The sequence below is a fragment of the Coregonus clupeaformis genome, chromosome 17 (assembly GCF_020615455.1).
Source record: "Coregonus clupeaformis isolate EN_2021a chromosome 17, ASM2061545v1, whole genome shotgun sequence".
Taxonomy (NCBI): domain Eukaryota; kingdom Metazoa; phylum Chordata; class Actinopteri; order Salmoniformes; family Salmonidae; genus Coregonus; species Coregonus clupeaformis.
Genome location: NC_059208.1, coordinates 73,010,725 through 73,031,812, shown reverse-complemented (window position 1 = coordinate 73,031,812; position 21,088 = coordinate 73,010,725). Strand labels below are relative to the sequence as shown.

Sequence of the window (21,088 nt, the reverse complement as noted above, 5' to 3'; positions counted from 1 at the left end):
AGCTGTTAGACACCATAGAGGAAGAAGGAGATGAGATGGGGCGGCTATATCATAAATTCAATGTAGGAGGGGAGGGGAAATGGTTTAACAACGACTTTTAGATTTCCCAAGGATATTGTGATGTCGCTTGGGTGGTCTGGTTTTTATTAAGACACTTATGTCTGGGGGTCCTTGATTTGAACCACTGAGCTAAGCTATTGACAGTGTGAATTTATTCTATGTTTAGGGGTTTGGAAAAGCTATTGTATGGGCATCATAACTGAAGCTATACTATAGGTGAGATAATTTTATGGGTTGCTACTGCTACAACCCTGTTATCATACGGTAGTAGAGGTATTGCCCATTGTCTGAGAAGCAGATCGTTGTGTAGCTATGTCGACAGCCCAGGTATTGTATTTTCTCACAACAAGTGTACAGAATATCAGTATTGCAGGTGAAATAAGCTCAATTACCATCCTCGTCAGTGCGGCAGAGCAGGGGCTCGCTCTCTGGGCCCGGCCCGATTTCGGTGAAGGCGGCCAAGGTGACACGGTACTGGGTCCATTTCTCCAGCTTCTGGAGCAGCACCTGCCCGTCGCTGGGCGGCACGGCCGGCTCCTCCATGGGTTCCCCGGCACCGCCGCCGCCGCCACCCTCTATGGAGGCTCCCACCACCTGGTAGCGCACTAGGTACCCCGCCAGGGCGCCATTCTGGCTCTCCACAGGCGGGGGGCGCCAACTTACCAGCAGGGTGGTGGAGCTGGAGCTGCTGCATTTAATGTCTTGAGGGGGGGCTGAGGGCTCTGGTCAGGTGGGAGGATAGGGAGGAAGGGGGGAGGAGGTGGAGGAGACGGAGGAGGAGGAGGGGAGGAAGGGGGAAAGGGGTGAAAAACAAAAAACAAAAAGATGGGAGAGATAAAGAAAATGATAAAAGGAAAAACCCAACTCAAAAGGAGACTTGAACTGACAGAAATGTTAACAAAACAGAAACACTGACTCGTCAGGCAAATGTAAACGTAAAAGGTGTAAGGAGGACTGGACGACACAGCGTGCATAATAATGAAGCAAAATGGATGCCTCTTGTGAGATACTGGGCCAGTTCTTTTGATAGCTGGGACTATGTCACGGACTCACAGAGTTATATTTCCAGACATGTGCACAGTGGTCTGTAACACCTAGGAGTCTGTCAGGGTCTGTCAGTTATCAGCCTGTGTGTGATACCACGGGAGATATCTGATGTTAGCCTGTCCAGGCCTGCACACTCACACTATTGATTAAAGGATAAAAAACCACAGCCTCTCTCTTTCTGGCAGCCTTACACTCCTCCTTAAACTGAAAGGTGTTGTACTTCCAGTATGGGAGTTAGAGGAAGGGGGAGAAGTAGCAGAGTGGGTATTTTTATTATCATTATATAAAAGCCATTCAACACAGTGGCTGGGTTTTTTGTGTGGAGCGCTCTTCTAAAACATATCAAAAGCTACACAACTTCTAAATCAAAATGAAAGCCTGTACGTTCTAATCTGCACAGAGCTCTTAGAGCTTGTGCTCACCGAGTGAGTGTGCAAGGAGTGATAAAATGTTTCACTTCTCACCCCGCACCAGGCATTAGACGGATAAGAGGACATAGATGAGACCCTTTCTATTCAAGTCAAGATCCCCCTTTTTCTACCAACACTCGTCCATGTGAATATAATATATTATTATTCACTGAATTTGTGACAAGCCCAGTTCATTATTACTATCTAATTCATCTGTAATAGTGCTGGAATAAGCGAAATGAAAAACATGAATTCATAGAAAAAGGCATTCCACATTGATTTGCTCAAAGACAAAAATGGAAATTGAATCCACAGGAAAAACAAAATACAGTATGTTTTCATTCCAAAACAAGAGCTGGAGAAAGCAAAACACAAATTGATACAAGGTACTGGAAAATGAATTGGATCTGTAACCGAGGTGACTCAAAAGAAAGAAAAACGTTAGGGTCCAAAATGTCAAATCATAACAAACATGAAAAAACAGACTATTGAGCAGAAAACGGAAAATAAGAACATTAAAACTTCAAAACACAAGTACATTCTGCATTATACGTACCTGGCTTCCTTCAAATACTAACTTTTGAAGACTTTCTTACCACCAGCACCTGACTACAGATTGCGCTCACCCTGAGCCAGTGAGCTACAACCCTCTCCTTCCACATAGTGTGTCCAAATAGAGGCACGTCTTATCAAATTCAAAGCCAGAAAACTGTGCTTTGTAGTTGGTCAAATTGGCCTGTTGAGATAGGTAGTTTTGAGCTCTTTTGGGTTGCTAAGAGTGAGAGAGTTGGCTCTGTGCTGTAGCCAGGTCTGCATTATACTCTTGTATAACTTGGGCCGGAGGGAGGGTCCACAAGACTGAGGAATGGGAGCAGTTGGGGAAAACCTACACCCACTGGGTTCTGTGTTTCTGCATTTGACCTTGGGAAAAGGACACTGTTTCTTTTTTACCATAAACGTTTGCTCAGAGAATCCCATTTCATAGCTTTCCCACTTGTGTACCGGTGGGGAGTAGCCTGCCGCTAACTCTTAAACAATAAAAAAGAACACAGACAGCACCAGCACCGAGACGGACGACTTGTGCTGCTGCATTCATTAAGGTTACTGCTGCGGTACCAACCGTACTGCCATTCTTGCTAACAGTGCAGCCGGAGAAGATAGGAGGTCTTTACGATCAGTGGATGGTCTCAGTCAACAGATATAAGAACTGACTGTTCTGGAACAGATACAGTTTGGAACCTTTTCTGAGTCCAATGTGCTTATTTACTTACGGTTTTACCGGATTTCAGCCTTTCAGTCTCTCTCCATTCTTCCCCGCAATAGATTGTATTTTGCAAACTCTCAGTGTCAAGAACGATTGCTCAGTGCTCAATCTATGTGAAGAGAGAAGCTGTGGAATCTGACAGGGTTTGATCTATGGTGCCACGCAGACCCCTCACACCAGATACACTTAAGACAGGCAAGGGGCACAGCCATGGGGTAAGCCTCGGTTCTCACAAAGCCCAGTGGTGGAGATTATGGACACTAGAACTATGACAGCAACAAAAGATGGAACTCTGGTAATGCTTCACTTTCAGTAGGTCTTTTGAAGCATATTTTGAAAGCCTGTATGAATGCTATATGATATGACATACAGTATCATTAGTCATGTCTGTGGAGATATCGCCACCAGATTCTAAGTCTGTTATGATGTGAACGGAAGCTTAGAGGGAGATGTGGTTTGGGATGTTTTCTAATGCTGGTAGAGGCTTTATAAATTACTGCAAACATGTACATGTACCTCCTTCAATAGCCCTGCTCGCAACACAAGCTGGTCCACAAGTCATTAGTCTGCGGCTAGTCACGAATCAAATTCGCATTCAGTCAGGGAGTGTAAGTACAAGATGCGTGCGTTGTTTTATTTTCACCCTCAATGTCAAATGTCAGAGCGGTATTTGTCATTATTACGGAATTAATCCGACTCCATGCCAAATGGCCGCTTTCCTACAAATATTCCAATATATCTAAAAACATTCAGCAATTACAGTAAGTGGGGGGCTAAACTGCTTGTTTGGCTAAATACAGGGATTTAGAATCTGCCACTTTAATTTGAGCGATAACACTCCTCTGGGTGCTGGCAGCTTCAAGGTATAATCTAAATGTGTAACAAAGCCTGACAATCCAGAGGTCTCCCTATAGCTCATCGGCAAAGCGTGAAATTAATTCAGACGCTATGAAATGGGATTCTTATCTGACATCCTAGGGCCCTTCACTCTCCCCACTGCAAACCTCACGTAACATCCACCCCGGGGTCTGGCCTGCCCCCATTACGGTGCCTCTCGGCTGGGTAACGTTGAGGGAGATAAGGGGAGCTCCCGGTCCTTGGTGTGTGGACCCTCCATGGCCGCGTCTGAACGGTTGTCTCATAGGTGTCTCAACCTCGTCTGATTGGGACAGCGTATCCCAGGGGGCCTTGCGTCTGAATGGGGGCCATTGCTGCCCACAGGACCAGTGTAGGAACATTTAACTCACTGGTGCCACATACATTTCTTTGTTTCCTTGCCCAAAATAATTTGACTCAGATACACTTTAATTGATCTTCTTGGAGTCAGATATTACAGATCAGAGATCAAATAAGTGATTTCTTGAAGCTAAGGTGTAGGTGAGGAGTCGGGAGAGAACTCCTTGGCTGTGGGTTTTCACTGGTCCTTAGTGGCAGAGCGGTCCCCATGACAATGGCCCCTGGTCACGCCACACTGACTGAAGACATACTCCACACTCTGAGGACATTTGTACTGTACCAGAGAGAATAGACAGAAAGGAAACAAGGAGAAGATTGCCTTTTGTCTTTCACTTCACTTGGTTGGAAAAGAGGTCCAATCTGCCGAGTAACACAAGGGTAATTTGCAAGCTCAAATCCAGGCTTAACTGTTCTCTGTATAAATTTTTTTTTTTCTCCCGTCCTAATGGTCTTTCCCTAACATGTCATTAGTGTTTAAACACATCTGAGTGTGTGAGCAGCGGGCCAAGTCAAGCCGCTGGTAAACAAGGTTTCCTCTTTCCCTCATTATACTGTAGCCTGCAATAGTGTGTGTGTGTGTGGCTTATGTATAGCGAGCAATCTCATGCTGCTCCAATGAGGTTTGTGTTTATAATGACAGTGTCTGGCAGTGCCGCACTAAGGTAATTGGATTCTTAGAAGGGGGAGGAGGATGGAGATATGTATGAGGGACAGCAGTCTAGGGCGGCGGTCATGTGTCTCAAAGCAGTCTCCCAGAATCCCTTGGTTTGTTTTAAGGATGAAACTATGTGATGATTGGCTTTGCCTTTTGCGATGGACACAGTACACTCTTTACTTTACTTTATGTACCTCTCCGCTCTATTACTGCCAAAGTAGAATACCTTTGTCTTCTAAAAAGCCGGCACTTTAGGGTGTGTGCGTGTGTGTGTGTGTGTGTGTGTGTGTGCTACACGTCAGACTCTAATAGTACACTCAGTTTTGATGAGGTTTTTGCCACGAGGCAGGGAGTTTCAACTAACTCCACTCTTCACTGCACTGAAGATACTTGCCCTGAGCTAAACATGTCACAAGGAGCTTTATTAACTCTCTGAGCTGTCTGGAAGAGACATATACTCTCTATTGCCGAAATGTATATGTAGCCAAAACACAGACATGTTGTATTAATATTTAACAATTTCACATATGGAGTCTACTAACCTATTCTTGTCTCTTCTTTTGGGATGATTATAATGGAAGTAGACATCTAAGTTAATGAAGGTTGAGTGGGCTAAGTGGCAGGTCACGGGGGTAATGGGGGGGTCATTGCTATGGGTTACGGCAGACTGGACCACCTGTGCCAAGCAAACACTTACCTCAAAGGCATCCACAAGATCATGTTTTGTTTTGATGTTTTTGTGTTGTGGTGTGAAACACAGTTTTGATTTGACTGTCTGAGTCCGTAACCTTTCTGACCTCTTTGATGTGTAGCCATTGGCTTTTTCTGACACCTACTTCAGAAGGGATGGCTGGCTGTACACGAGCAGCCATTGGACTAAGAAAAGTGACTGATGTCCCTGGACTCTAACGACAGAGCTCAAGGGGTTGATAAACGGAGACCCTCAGCACAAGCAGAGTGCTGAAATAGACCCCAGGAGATACTTACTCTAGTTAAATGGATAAGGTTTGGAAATGTTATCGCTAAGTGGTGTATGTTGTAGCTGTTGTGGTGGCTGCAGTTGACTTCACATTAGAACCCAGCAAAAATGTGGCAAGCTGCTTCCTGATGTAATGTGAGCTGTATGCTTTAAAAAAAAAAATATCTAACTCAAAAGTTATTAAATTGACTCAACAAAACAGGAGGAAAGAAACAAAGTAAGCAAGGTGATGTCAAGCCATTCCAAGGAGAGCTTTTGTTCCATTTCAGACAAGGGGAACATGTGACAGAGACAGCAATGGAAGGACAGACAGAGAGACAGAGACCGACACCGAGACAGAGAGAGAGAGAGAGAGAGAGAGAGAGAGAGAGAGAGAGAGAGAGAGAGAGATAATGGAATGGCTGGAATGGAGTGAATGGAATGGCATCAAACACATGGAAACCATTTATTCTATTCCAGCCATTACTATGAGCCTGTCCTCCACAATTAAGGTGCCACCAGCCACCTGTGACATACATACATACATATACAGGCGAAAATACCCACACACATACTTGAAGACACAGAGACAGAGATGGAGTTGACTGTGCATATACAGGTAGGGTCATGCCTGGTGTAGCCGTTGATCAAGGATGCAGTGACAGAATCTCAACCCCCCCCTCCTTGGGGGATAGGAGGGAGTGTTGCATGCAACTGGTGCCCCATAAGTGATTCAGCAGCATTGTCTGCATAGCTATCCCCACCACAACCAACATAAATGTGAAGTGGTTATCCCAAAGCCCTACACCCCCAACAAGGGGCACGGCTAACAAGTTGCACTGGTAGAAACAGAAAATGTGTTACATTTTAAAAGAGGTCTCCTCCCACTACCATGGCTTTCCGATGGCCAACCCCAGTCAAAGTTCTTCATTGTAAACCCCTTAGGAATCTGACAGAGGACAAAACAGCTCCAATCTATTCTCCAATTAAACATCCATGTACATTAATGAAAGTATAATGGAATTGTGTGGGCTATGATTACATGGATGCTGTATGATTAATACACTCATTTGATCTAGGCTAGGGAATATACATATTTGAGCAATGCTCATTGATCTGTACAATTTATCTATATGAACTTATTACCCTGCATAAATGTCCAAATTGCACAGAGGCTGCCCTGATCCATCCATAATGTAAGCAAATCCAGATACATTGTCTGAGTTCTTCGGAGATAAAGCCTTAAACCTCAACACATAACTAAAATCTAAGTATTTGAATACAGTATGTAACCCCTAAGGAAGTCTGGAGACTTACAGGAGATTGTACATGTAATATCCTAACAGCTCCACATTCCTCAACCAGCATTGAATATTTGATTATTCTGCACCTACTGGGTACCATGATGTCACTTGTGTGGGACTATTTTTAGCAAGCAGTGTTTAAATTATTTAGATGTGTTCCTGGCATCTGGGGAAAAAATGTACAGGTCACTCCTGAATTGATCGGCTGGAATTAATTTGCAAGGTGGGGCCGCTGAGGAGCAGTTAAGGCTTGTGATTGGATAGTTTTGCTGCCTGTCTTCTGATTCCTACACCCACCCGTCTACACCCTCCCTCACCCCTGTCTACAGACGGTTCAGCAGAAAGCCATGGCAGTCACTGGGGAGTTAGACATTTTTTGTGTCTCAGTCACATGGGTTAAAGTGCACTTGCTGTTGACAAAAGAAAACCAAATAAAAACAGAAGTAAAAGGAAGAGAAAGAAACTGCAAAACGTTGTCTGTCCACATTGACCGGTTTGTTTGACAATGTAGGATAAACTGCGTCATAGTTAGCACCATGACATAGATTATAAACCCAGGTTGGAGAATAATCAAATCAAAAGGTAAAAAGCTGTTAAAAGCCATAAACGACTGTGAATACAGTACTCACAACCTTTTGCATTTACGAACATAATCCCTATCCTCCAGAAAAACAGCAAATTGTACAGAGTGTATGTCATGTTCATGAGGCAAACGTAAAGTTATTGTTGTCAGGTTGAAGTCTTTGGGAGAAATCATCATTGGTCAGTCACAAAGCATTAAATCACATTTTCAAAAGATGACCTGCATAGTATTGAATCAAGAAAGACATTACAAAACAGAATCATCTTTGAACCCTGAGTATGGCCTCATAAAACACATTCACAGTTCAAAGGTGATGAGAACTTTGACATCAAGGCAATAACGGAGACGCTTCCTATAATTCCATGGTTCTAGCCTGGAGCCAGGAAGAGAGTTCATGTCCTCACAAAACATCTGCATGATTAAAGGTCCCCCAGAAGACACAAACACATTGTTAACCCCTGCACCACAGAATCCCACCAGCCCGCCCACACCCTACACAGAGGACATGGAGAAGAGAGCAAAAGGGCTACATACTGGCTTGCAAGGTTTTCTGGGATATTTCATTGGTGAAGGCTCCGATGCCTTTGTTGGAAATGGCGGCCAGAGAGAAGTAGTACTCTGTGTTTGCTCGCAGACCCTCAACGACGTATGAGGCAGTGGGGCCGAAAGTTTTGGTCACCTGTTGAACAGAGGGAGTAAGGCATGTTTTTGATGGAAAATAAATATCACTTCAGTTTACTGTACCTTATGTTTGTTCCTTTTTTAACCTTGTTTGCTGACCACCTTTCCTCAGATAGGGTGTTCTAAGAGTACTTAAAGGCAAAGGCTTGGTCAAGAATATTCCCATAGCCTTAAACAATGGACAACAATATCTTACCTGGCTGCCAAAACTGCCCTCTTTGTACCGGAGCTCAAAGTTGATGATTCCCTCCTTCTCAAAGGCAGGTTCCCAGGTCAACTCGATGCTTGTGTCGGACACAGCGCCAACCTGGAACTTTGTTGGCTGTCCGGGGACTACGATAGTCAAAGATAAATTGCATTAGTGACAGTGATCATTGCAGTGAACCCTCTTTCCTTTCTACAGTACAGGATCGTAATGGATCACTTGTGGTATGCATTCATCCCTAGTAAGAGCACACAGACATGTTGATAGGAAAGGTTGAACCCAGAACCCTAACCTCCTTGCAGCACTTTGACATGGATGGGGTCGGAGAAGGGCCCATCGCCCACCGAGGTAAAGGCCAGGACACGGATGGTGTAGGTCTCAGACGCCACCAGGCTCTGGATAGTGGTAATGATGCTATCCTGGACATTATGGATCTGCCATAGGCTCATGAGCTGGGACGGGTCCATGGTGTAGTACACCCGGTACCCTTTGATCTGCCCGTTGGGCTCCTCAGGCTCGTCCCAGCGGACCATCATGGTGTTCTGGGAGATGATCCGGGCCTGGATGTTGCGGGGAGGACTAGCCGGGGCTTGTTCCCCGGTCCGGGTCTCCACCGGCTCACTGGGGGGACCCTGGCCGATCGTGTTGAAGGCCGAAACGCGGATCTCATACTCTGTGTTGGGGTAGAGGCCCCCGATGCTGTATCTCGTGGTGGTGATGCCGTCCATGGTCTCAAACTTGCTGTCGGGAGACTTGGCGCGGTACTGGATGATGTAATAAGACACGGGGTCCGGGTTGCCTGAGTCCCAGGTGATGGTGACGCTGGTGGCCGTGGTCTCAGTCACCATGGGGATGCCTGGGGGCTTGGGCAGGGCTGTGGGGGTCAGGTGGGGAGGGAGGGGTGAAGAGGGACTTTTAGATTACTCAGATGCAGACACAGAATTATCATAAAGATGGCACCTCATAACACATCTCAATGCTGGTTTTGCTCGACCATAGCAGTAGTAGCAGTAGCCTAGAAGAATCCCTGTGCCCCCTCTTACACTTGACTGTGATCTGCGCGACCGCCTCGATGATGCCCAGACTGCTCATGGCCACACATGTGTAGTTGGCAGACTCTCGCACGCTGTTGAGCTCTAGAACGTTCCGGCCCACCGGCATCTCGTCCTCCGGTGTCAGGTCCTCCGAGTTGAGCATCCATTTGACGTAGGGCATGGGCGACCCTACCGCCACGCAGGTGATGTTCACACTGCCACCTGGCATGATCTCGTGACTGGTCGGCGGGATGGAAAAGCGAGGGGGCACGCGCCGGACTGGGAGTGGGAAGGAGGGAGGGAAGAGGTGGAGGGAGGGAGGGAGTCAAAAAGAGAGAGAAAAAGAGGTAATAAGACCGGCCAATGAAAATGAACCTTTCAACGGCATCCGTTACATCTACAGAGGTCCACACGGTACATGACAACTGAATCAACAAAATCTAGTACGTTTTTCTAGTACATACTTTCCAAAGAAACAAAAAAATACTAAACTAACAACAACTGCTTCAACAACAATATAGATTGACATTAAAGCAACGATTCATAGCAACAAGGTTCCATTGACCAAAATTTGACCCATCACAGCACAATTAAAGACACAAAAATCTATTACGAGTTTCTCATCTTTGAAAACTGAACTACTGACAGAATATGCATCTACATCGTGGAGTTAACACCCATGAAGACAGAGTATAATATTTGAGGGAGTACTGTATGATCGATGCCATACAGTAAACAGGAACTTCCTGTCCTCTCAGCCACTCACAGCAAACCAGCAAGTTGGCCATTATAGGCCCTCCCACAGCAAAGGAAGAATAAGGGAAGATCTCAATTGCATACTCCTCTCGTCCTCTCTCCTTGTCTCCTTCTCAAAACCCATTGCATGAGAAAGCCAGAGCTCTCTCCCCTCTGACCTTCTCCATTGGGTTTTGAGAAGGAGACAAGGAGAGAGGAGAGAGGATGCGAGGAGTATGCAATTGAGATCTTCCCTGACATTTCTCCCATAGTATTTATTCTATGGATAGAGTGGTTATAGTTCGAGTTGGGGCCTCATGCACCTGATTGATGAACAGGCTCATGCCCTAATGGCACCTGCTAGCTATGGCTAATGATGAGAAACTTTAATCAGATTTTTGTGTTTTATGGTAGATCCACTGGACAAAGCCTTTTTAAGATCTGACACGGTTCCATTGATAGATGCAACTATCAGTCCCACAGACAGCATGCATAATAGATTGAGGTAAATCAAGGAGTAAATTATAAGTAAAAAAAACAGATATAAAATTTAGATAAAATGCATTGAGGAATATAACTTAAGGGTCGCTAGCATGCCCAGACAAAGACGATTGGAGAGGAAAAGAGAAATATCAGATATAGGATAAAGCGCGCGCAAGGAATAGAGAAAGAGAGAGAGACAAAAAGAGAGAAGGGAGGGGTGGGAGGAGGGAGGGGGGAAACCCACTTCAATGCTATGTAAGCTCTTTTTTTTGCCAATGTGACCTAATGTGACAGTTGGCACATTGTCACATCGCAGTCCTGGCAGAAGTAACACAAAATAAGTATAGAGAGGAACAGGTAGTGTGTTTATAAGAGGACATAAAGAGATAGCTGTAGTAGTTGTAGCTAGAGAGGAACTATCACAGATAGTAAAAGAAGTCAAGAAACAAACCGACAGGAGGTAGAGGAAGAGCTGGAGAAAGGTAGAGTACAATGGACATGTAGGATGGGAGAGAATTGGGTGTAGGTTGAATGGTCAGAGGAAGTTGATCATGGGATTGAGAGAGGGGAGAGGGTTGGGTTGGGTAATAGTTTGGGTTTATGTGAGTATGCATAGTATATCTACATGTGTGTGATGTTCGTGATATGTGTGATGTAATGCTATGTGTATGTGTATGCCTATTTGTGTGTGTGACAGACACACTGTGTATGAGGCTATGGGACTCAGGTCGAGAGGGAGAGAGAGAGGGAGATGTGAATACGTAAGGGCTGAGACTCAGACTTAGAGACAGACAGACAGACGGGGAGGACAAGAAGACGGGACACGAGGCAGAACGGAACAGACCCAAGCAGCAAGACAGCAGACTGAAGGGACAGACAGTCAGACAAGACACTGATGGGCACGAGGACGTACTGTACGCAGAGGGAGGGGAGAGGGTAGGGGAAGGTAGGAGGGGAGAGGGGCGGAAGTTGGATAGAGTAAGGAGACTGTGATTTTGGCCAAAGTAAACAAAAACATGGCTCAAAGTGGGATCGAGGTCTCGCACACTGGGGCTTCAAATCAGAGATTCAACTGCCCCCCCCCATTCCCCGGCTTGTTGCCAACAAAACCAGGGGTGCACAAAGATTAGGGGGGGAAGAAGGGGCATAGAGGAAAAATGGCATTCCAAATACACCGTGTCGATCCAAATGGGATTCATTCGATAGTAGTATCGGATAACCTTGGTTGATTTTCCACGAGGGAGAGCACCATTCAGCTTACAGCACACTCCTTCTAAAATGATTTACCTGTTTGTGTACACTACCGAGTGTGCATATCAATAAAGTAACTCTGGGCTGGGATCTATAATACCTAAACCAAGCTTGTGCACAAAGAGACATCCAAGAAATATTAATCTCTACTACTCTCTACTAGAATCTGAACTATAGAATCAACCACAATTGATTGGTCACATAATCGTGGAGGCGTATCGCCTTTTACTTTATGTGTAAAATGACTAATAATGCAATTATTCACATGACTTGTTCTGACTGAGTTGAAGATGAATGGTGACCTTCTATGGTCTCCATTGGCCGATAATCATATTATCCTATACACTCACACCACAGCTCTCCCGGAGTACCTTAGAAAATACCTTGAATTCACTGACAATGTCAATTGTTCCACTTACTAGCTCAGAATGTAACAATCCGACCTTGAGGCTCTATTCAGATGAAGTAGCAGTAAGTTAACTTGCGGTTACTACAAATGTCCCTTTAAGATAACATTTTGTAAAATACTTTGTGTTTACTTATAGTAAAATGGTAACTCAATTGCATTATGTCAAAAAGACACCAAATAAAGCGTAACACCTTTGCACATTTTAGGCACATTTTAGACAAAAATAACTATTTCCAAAATGGCCTCCTATTTCCAAAAAATTAAAAGAAAGTAGGCACCATATTCACAAGAAGTGACAATCACAATGCTAGTAAAACGGTGGCATGACATCATTTATTTCATAACAGGTCATGACTGAATCACATCCAACCCTCCATTTATATCAACGGATATAACTTTGTTAATAGGCAGGAGAATGTAGTTTCAACATCTTTCAGATGTTAGAACAATCAGACCTGTCTGAACAATGTCATATCTATTGTCATAACTGTTATGGATTTTTGTCATGATCCCTATCCTGTCCTGTTATGGTAGGTATGATGTCACTCTTATGACAGCCATTTTGTAGTGTACTTCGAGTAAAGTATTCAACCAAAAAGGCCATAGCCCTATTCTAATCCCTCCCCACAAAGTGCTTATTGAAGAACAAAGGTGAAAGGGCAGCCCATTCCTCACACGGACATGCATGGGTGTGACTATGGCATGAGTGACAGATAACAGTCAGGCATCCTTCCATCCACCAGGTCCAACACAAGAGAACCAGTACAGTCCAACCATGTCACCCAAGCCCATCCAAGCATGCCATTCCCAATCTAGCATGGTGTGGGGACACATACACACAAAATAAAAGAAAGGAAATCCAATTTAAAATCCACAAAACCACTCAGTCTTAATAGCATATACAATATCACAGTATGCACGTGTGTTCCTCAAGGCTCTGTATCAAGACCATTGGATGTTTTGGAACTTGTGTTTTGGGGGGGCTTCAAGGCAAATAGAGGACTTACGGCCACTTTTGTATTAGACATACATCGATCAAATTCCAAACACTTGAATATCAAATATGTCTATTCTTAAGGGAAGTCCAATCAGGTTGTCCAATCAGGTTGACATGGACAATCAAATAAGAGAATACCAGTTTTGGTTTTGATGGTGCTGTTCTCTCCCTTGGGGCGAGGGTCAGCCAATGGACCGGGAGCATTGGTGGTTGAGTGAATGAGGTTTTAACAGAGGAAGATGATCTAACCTTTCACCTTTGGCTACATGCACTTCTAAGGCCCTACTGTTACATTTTCTTTAATATAAGTCTCCCCCCTGGAAAAATGTAAACCAACCATTAAAGTCTTTAAAGCATGCGTCAGGAACGATCATCTAACTTCTAACCCTATGCGTTTATGTAGCGTTTGATATATTCTACCTTCAGAATGTCTCCAGAATATCTGTTTAAACAGAGCATCATTAGTTGATGGTCAGACAATAAACACAGCTTCGTTATATCCTATTCATCTTGAGATTGGTAGGCTGATAGTGGCAGAGGAATTGGGAGCTGGGCCCCTCAGAATGCTGTTACAGGTCGACATTCGTATCTCTAGCCAATGCCTCACCCCGCTACCATTACCTTGATATAGTACTGTATTCGAAATGAGTAAGGGATAGAGTGGAGTGCATGTCTTTTTCATGCACCTGGCTCTGTAAGCTCTCCCGAGCAGACAAGAGTGTTTGATGTGGTGACTGCTGCTCTTTCTCTGCGATGCTACCCTTTAGAAATGCAAATCCAGCGAAAAAAGAATCCCAATTGCATTGACACATCTCCTCATTCACAAAGACCAGGAGCCCAACCGGACCATATAGAATAGAGAGAATAATAGAACACTCATTTTGACTCTGTAACACATATATAATCCTATTTCAAGCCCCAATGTGGAGAGAAAGACAAGGTTTTACAGTGGACGAAGGTGAAGTAGCAGTCAAGAGAGAACGCCAGAGTACTGCGCTAACTCTAAGTGGGCAGTACGTGGAAGGAGTTCAGTGCCAAAACGGAGGTCAGAAGAAGGCGGACATTATCGGCCATTTTGGTGAGGCAGTCTGTCCTGCCCCAAAATGAAGGGGTAAGCCAAAATAATGTGCAGCCTTTAGTGTCACCTTGAAGCTGAGATTACACCCTCTTGGTGCCTGAGGACACAGGCATGATATGGAGATCCTTTAGTTACACTCGTGGAGTGAGGCCGAGCACATTTACATAGAAACCACAGGGGCCGCCCATATTAACACAGCTTGGCTGTGGCAATGCTAAATAGTCTCTATGGGTGGCTCATCAAAAGGTATACTGATAGAAATCCTGGATGGATATCTGATAATAGCAAACACTTTTCCATCGTCTTACAGGTAGAAGACAAGCAGCCAAATTATACTGCAAATATGTCTCAGCTTGGTGGTGAATTAGTCAGATTGGAAAAATTATATACATTTGGTCCAGATTGAGAGTAAATTGATCCCTGTTTTGTGTCAAAAAATATGCATTTCTTAATTCATACAGGGCTCCAAGGATACAGATATGTGTGGTTTTGAGGGGCGGTCATCTCCAGGACTCCTTCAAACAAACATCTACTTAGAAATGGCTGGCTTCCACTTTGGCCAGTGAGAAAATAAGGTGTAATCTAGCTTTCTTTCCCAACAGTTACACACAAATGCACAGCAGGACATGCAAGCACATTCAAAACAAGGCAGGCATCATAGTAAAGGTGGAAACATTCACATGCAGCCATTACAGCACAGTCTTCCTGCATCATTGACAATGTGGATTAAGTTTTTATTATATTTCTCCAGACACTAATTACAGACCTACTACATTAATATATATATAGATATCAATATAGGTCTGCAAAAATAGATAACGAAATGTAATCGTTGCCTACGCCTTCTGGGCTCACTTGTTAGGTTTCCTTTGGTGGGATCATGTCATGTTTTGAGGACCCTATTGTGAGAGGACAACAATGGGGGAATATTGGTACAATTGCTAATAGAGTGTCTTTTTATCATTAATTGGTGCAAGGTACAGTGGGAGTCGACAAACCCCTCATTTGTGTCGGCGACGAGTGAGGGCTCGAAAGAGATGATTAGGTACATTTGCCTAATGAACTGTCTCGCTGAACGGCGTTAAGACGGAGGATTTCAAAGGGAGTATTGGCTTAGTTGAGTCTAAAGAGAGACGGGCAAGGAGAAAGGAGACACAAAAGAGACCACACATGTTGAGAGCCTAGCAGCAGCACAGCAGTGTGTGGGTCGACTATTGTGAAATGTCATTAACCCTCAACTGCAACTTGGTGGTTCCACTGCCCATATTGGTGTTAGGTTGAGGGGAGGGTTATGTTACAGTATGTCATTAGGGACCAGGTCCATGGGTGAATACATGGGCAAATACAACTACAAAACTAAGAACTAACTCCAATAACCAAGTCCTGGGAGACATGGCAGGGGCGATGTATTCCATTATTTAATCTTCCCCTTTTGCATTGGCGAGGATACAGGCAGAGGGGTGAACCTGTGTCTCTCTTAGGCAGCCTACGTGCTCGGCCCGCATGGGCACACATGCCCAGGGGAGAGTGCAGCTCTCCACTCTGCGTCAATTATTAAAGGGACTATTTTGTCGCAGTTGGAATGCAACACGGCTCTGGACATGCTTTCGCAGACCCAGCAGGGCCACTTTACAGATATACCGAGCTCGTATTCTTGGACCTAATCCTCAGGCGATCCATAGATAGAGATAAAATATCATAGCTCTCAGAGGAGTTAGATACGGGAAGTCGTGAGCAAGTATGCAATCTCTTCTGCCTGAATGAGTGATATGCCTGATAGAACAAACTTGTAGAACCTCATGTAATTCCGTCGCCCAACAACCAGGCTTTGGCCCAAAATCTATGTAATGTATTCATAAGCGATCTGGAGCTGTGCAAGTTTACTGCAGTGGGTGACATGAGATTTAATACAGATCTGGCTCCAATTCAGCTTAATATCTGCTGCTCCAAAACTAGCACACACCAACAGTAACACATTATGCTGAAAACTCCTTCGAAAGCTGATGGGAAGCTAGATTCAAGACACTCAATTTAGAAGCAGTGAACGAACGGCGCTCGCATTGGTCTGCAATTAATTTGGCGCCCTCTCCTCACCATTAGACCAGGATTATAAAGCAAACGCATCAAGAAACAAACCGCTCCGTATTTGTTTTTGTCCAATTTGAGAACCTTCATTACCCACCTTGCATCAAACTGAAAATTAATTCAGACATGCAATGTCGAAAAGGCGACTGAATTAATAATAAAGCTGAGTTTGATTGAGTCTGCCGACTGCTGAAGGACAATGACAGTCAGGCAACTAACCAATCGTGTCTGATTGCCGCCATTGGAAAATAAAAAACACCTCTGCACCCGTGCAGGTGTCATTATATTGATATTGATCTTCATGATACTATAAAATGCAAAATCTCCACTTAACCCAATCTAGCCCAATCAGGTTAGATGTTTTGTAATGGATTGCTATAAACACGATGACAGGAACACTGGCTGTATACACACATATTATTTTATCTAACATTAACATTCATGTAGGGACTCAAGAAGCAGCAGCTTTACTGAAGAAAAAACTAACGACCACAAACAAAAGAACCACAAATAACACATACTTTTTAAGGAAAGGAAAGTTCAAAAACAGAACAAAACAAAGGAACAAACACGACACAAACACCACAACACAAAAGGACTAACTAAAAGAAGAAGCCAACTAAGGTCTCAATTAGGTAAACAGTGGGTGGGTAACAGAAGAAGTAGAGAGAAACAAATTGACAAAAAACACAGGAAATAATGCAGAAAGAAAAGAAAACGCCCAAAGGAATTCTGTTCAGGCATGCAAGCGTAGTTACATTCTCCCATCATGCATCAGGCCCTGTTATTTCCAAGTGCTGGGTTTCCATGACAACAAGTGCAAGAAAGCTTTCAGAGCAGAAGCAATACCAAAGGATGCAAACGAGAAAAGGCCCCACAATGCAAACTTAAAATTAAGGAAACAAAACCCGAACTAAGCGGGTTTCCTTTAATCATTTCTTCTTTTGAATAAAGAATAAAGAAAATTGTCCTTCATAAGTATTTAGCAGTTTTGATACAAATTGTTTAGGATTTCATCAAATTAGTAATGAATCGAGCTTTGTAATAGATAAATATAGTAAAAATGTTCAACATGTTTTTTTATGTGGGTAAAAAAAGTAAAAAAGAAAAAACACACCAACCTTCTCGAAGCTCTGAGGGATGTAAAGGGGTTGATGCAGAACACAATGACATGAGGAGAAGAGAAAAATAGGGGAAACACAGAGAGAGTAAAAAAGGCCACCTCAAGGCGTTTAGCTGCAGCTACATTTCTATTTTTTTGTTTTTCCTCGGCTCTCTGTCTCTGCTATCAGTGACATCTGTCTTTAAGAAACTTGCCTGGCCCTTAAATAAGCTTTAACCCAAAACAATCAGATTCACCCCAGTGGCCACACTGTCGTCTGTTAGGAAAAATGGGCCGCCACTGGAGTCAAATCAAGCGTATCATCATTATCAAAATTCACAAGCTCCTTAGCCACCTAGAGAGCTCCCATGGTGGCCGAATTTGCTTTCATTAGAGAACGAAACAAAATAAAGAGAAAATAAAGAAACAACCCGAAGTAAAAAAGAAAATAACCAATAGAAGGACACAGTTTGTGCTCAAATTAGCAGCTACAGTATTAAGATATTTACTTCAACCAGGTGGTTATGAGCAAGCCAAAAGGTGACATTTTGACAATGGCTTGATTTTTGGATAGTCTGTGGCTACAGTGTTATAATCAAGTACAGTATACTACTGTAGGGTAATGTTGATTTGAGGTTTGATCCCTACTGGAGCTGCTAATTTTAAGTGCAATTTGATTTGTGAACAAAACATACTAGTCAACATCAAATATTAGAATTGATTGACAAATTAAAACCAAAAAGAGACAATTTACACAATCTAGGCATAACGTGTGCCACGTGATACAGATCTTCTGTAGAGACCATCCTTAAAGGTGTTGTTGCTTCTGGGGATTGCACCAATTACTGGAACTAAGCTTGGTCTGAGGACATTGTATATATTTTGACTATAGAACTCTTTGCATTCAGATTCTAAGATTACAAAATGTTGCCAATAGTTTTTTGTTTATTACATCAGTGGAGCTCTTGCTGTGGGTATTTTATTCTGCCACACAGGACATAAGCATGGTGGTTAACTGCTTGACTCAGAGTGCCACAGCATCACAGAGACTGTATGAGAACTTGAGACGGACCTCTACTATAGGAAAGGTATTATTGCATTAGCATTTTTAACTCCCTGGTAAGCGGCTCCTTCCGAGGGCATTATAATAACAACAATAATGAAAAGGCAGCTCCCTGACCCATTTTATAATGTAAGAGCAGTGAATTATTTAGTGGGAACAAAGTTATTTGGTACACAGCGGGTACAAACTGAGCAGATATGTGAGGCATCTTTTTTAATATGCACAAACTAAATAATACATGCCTAAAAATGCATCTGCCTCAATTTATTAAAGCTGTCTCACAAGGGATTCATTAACGTTTAGCATTAGTGGTAGGGAGTAACTTGTGTCTTCATTGCCTGTTTTGTAAGAAAATAAGAGTAATGTTTACTCAGACTGATTGTTCTTCATATCTTCACGATTTCAGAATATAGCACCATATTACATATTTTAAGACAAAACCCCAAAATAGTAATGTTGGAATACTAGCAATGGATGAAAGAAGAACAAGTACAGAACAAGTACATTGTTTCTACTTGTTTCTACTATAGTGATGCTGTAGGCATTGCCTTTGTTCATTGTACAGCAGTTCAAACCTTTTTTCCCAATCTGAAAGGAAGACTGGGGTTCAAAATTTTGATTGGTTTGCACTAGGCTTTGCCACCCAATCAAAATCAGACTTACCGTCATATTCCTGTGCCTTAAAATCGAATCAGAAACATTCCTTGGACACTCACTTTAAGACCATTAACTTAGAGAATGACATGGGCATTTTACAGTAAACAGATTTAAAAGCCTACTACAACTATCTCTCACTTACTTGAATAATTACTGACCACATACTTTGTCATCATAAAAGCATACATTTTGTATATCTACTTCTTTAGGGTAGGTGGGGCTTTTAGAAAGGGAGCATATTAAGACTAAAAGACACCAATTTGAATGTAGCATTATAACAGGGAGGAAGGTTAGTTGGTGGAATACAGTTCAACACTCTCCACCAGCACTGCAAGTTAAATTAACATTTATGAGGAACAATACTGGTATCAATGCCACAAGGATTATCTAAATAAATATGATTTTTCTTGCAAATACTGTATGATACACAATAGTGCCCTATTCGAAGTTAAGGAATTGTATTGTTCCCCTTGGTCACGATTACTTAAAATTTTACTTCCTAGTGCATTTAGACTGAGCTGCCCTCTGGCAGTCATTTCCGTCAAAGGAGTAGAAGGTGTTCTGGCCTCCGGCGCCTTGTTGCACCCTACCTCGCACATATAGGTTAGCAGGGGATGAGTAGCGCACGCCTTCCACGTTAGACGCCACGCACTCGTACTTCCCCTGGTCCGTCTCCTCGCTGTTCTCAATCTGCAGGGCACCTGGGAAGACAACACCCGACAAAGACAAAGAGAGAGATAGAGAGAAAGAGAGAGAGAAAATTATTACTAATTCCATAATGGAGAGTCAAAAACCTTTTTAATGAAAAGTATCCCCCATAAATTTCTCAAGACCGTTTCGTTGAAAATGGTTCTCTCCTTAACACTAATGCATACTGCCTTCCACTAGCCTCGCTAACCCACGAAAAATGAAATAATTAAATTGGTGAACTGAATAAGTCAAACTAAATTAGCTGTTAAATGTGTATGGAAAGGATTCTTGTACATGTTTTTCTACTCAAACACCCATGAGTGCCAGTGGCATGATAGACAAGATGTAGGCGCTGAGAGGTTACGATTGAATGGGGATGGACAGATCACCCTTCACATAGCACTCACTGAGGGAGTGTGTGTGTGTGTGTGTGTGTGTGTGTGTGTGTGTGTGTGTGTGTGTGTGTGTGTGTGTGAGTGAGTGAGTGAGTTTGTGAGTGTGTGAGTGTGTGTGGGGGGTGGGGGGGGGGGGGGGACGACTCCATATGCAAGTCTCAATATGGGTTTCAGACGAGTAATACCAGCACTAGCTAACAAAGTAAACAGTGTGGAGAATGAAGTAGATCGAAGACGGGAGGTGAAACAATGGGTGTCAGATCATTCCTCGTTAACGCTCGATGATGGCTGCTCCTGATGATATCATTAGGACTTCGGTCTGGCTCGGCCTGCTGACAGATTGCCGTCCCTGCCTCCCTGACAAACAGCACCGCCACTCGTTAGCGTTTAACCAAGGCACATCAATACGCCACTGTGCCTGTGCTCCTTTGTCAGATTCACCACCACTTCGAAAAATACGTAATTCAGATATACCACTGCAGAAAGCTAACATGTTAAGGTCCCCCTAACACTCAGGTCTAAATAGGTCCCTATAATTAAGCAATAAGTCCCGAGGCGGTGTGGTATCTCGACAATATACCACGGCTAAGGGCTGTTCTTAGGCAATGCGGAGTGCCTGGATACAGAGCTTAGCCCTGGTATATTGGCCATATACCAAAAACCCCTGAGGTGCCTTATTGCTATTATAAACTGGTTACCAAAGTAA

At 43.5% G+C, this 21,088-nt stretch overlaps 1 protein-coding gene across 23 annotated transcripts in view; it reads right to left on the bottom strand.

Moving 5' to 3' along the window:
• Positions 1-21,088, bottom strand: part of LOC121532940 (receptor-type tyrosine-protein phosphatase S) — a 225,496-nt gene that overhangs the window by 63,801 nt on the left and 140,607 nt on the right. For 12 of the 23 annotated variants that reach the window (XM_045226526.1, XM_045226525.1, XM_045226528.1 and 9 more), the window contains 7 exons: positions 19,888-19,998; positions 17,597-17,608; positions 9,447-9,716; positions 8,696-9,277; positions 8,395-8,531; positions 8,052-8,196; positions 453-782 (listed from right to left, as the gene is read on the bottom strand). In XM_045226526.1, coding sequence (XP_045082461.1) covers positions 453-782; positions 8,052-8,196; positions 8,395-8,531; positions 8,696-9,277; positions 9,447-9,716; positions 17,597-17,608; positions 19,888-19,998 — 1,587 coding nt within the window. The remainder of the gene's footprint in view (positions 1-452; positions 783-8,051; positions 8,197-8,394; positions 8,532-8,695; positions 9,278-9,446; positions 9,717-17,596; positions 17,609-19,887; positions 19,999-21,088) is intronic. The other 11 variants (XM_045226530.1, XM_045226534.1, XM_045226539.1 and 8 more) reach the window with 3 other exon arrangements.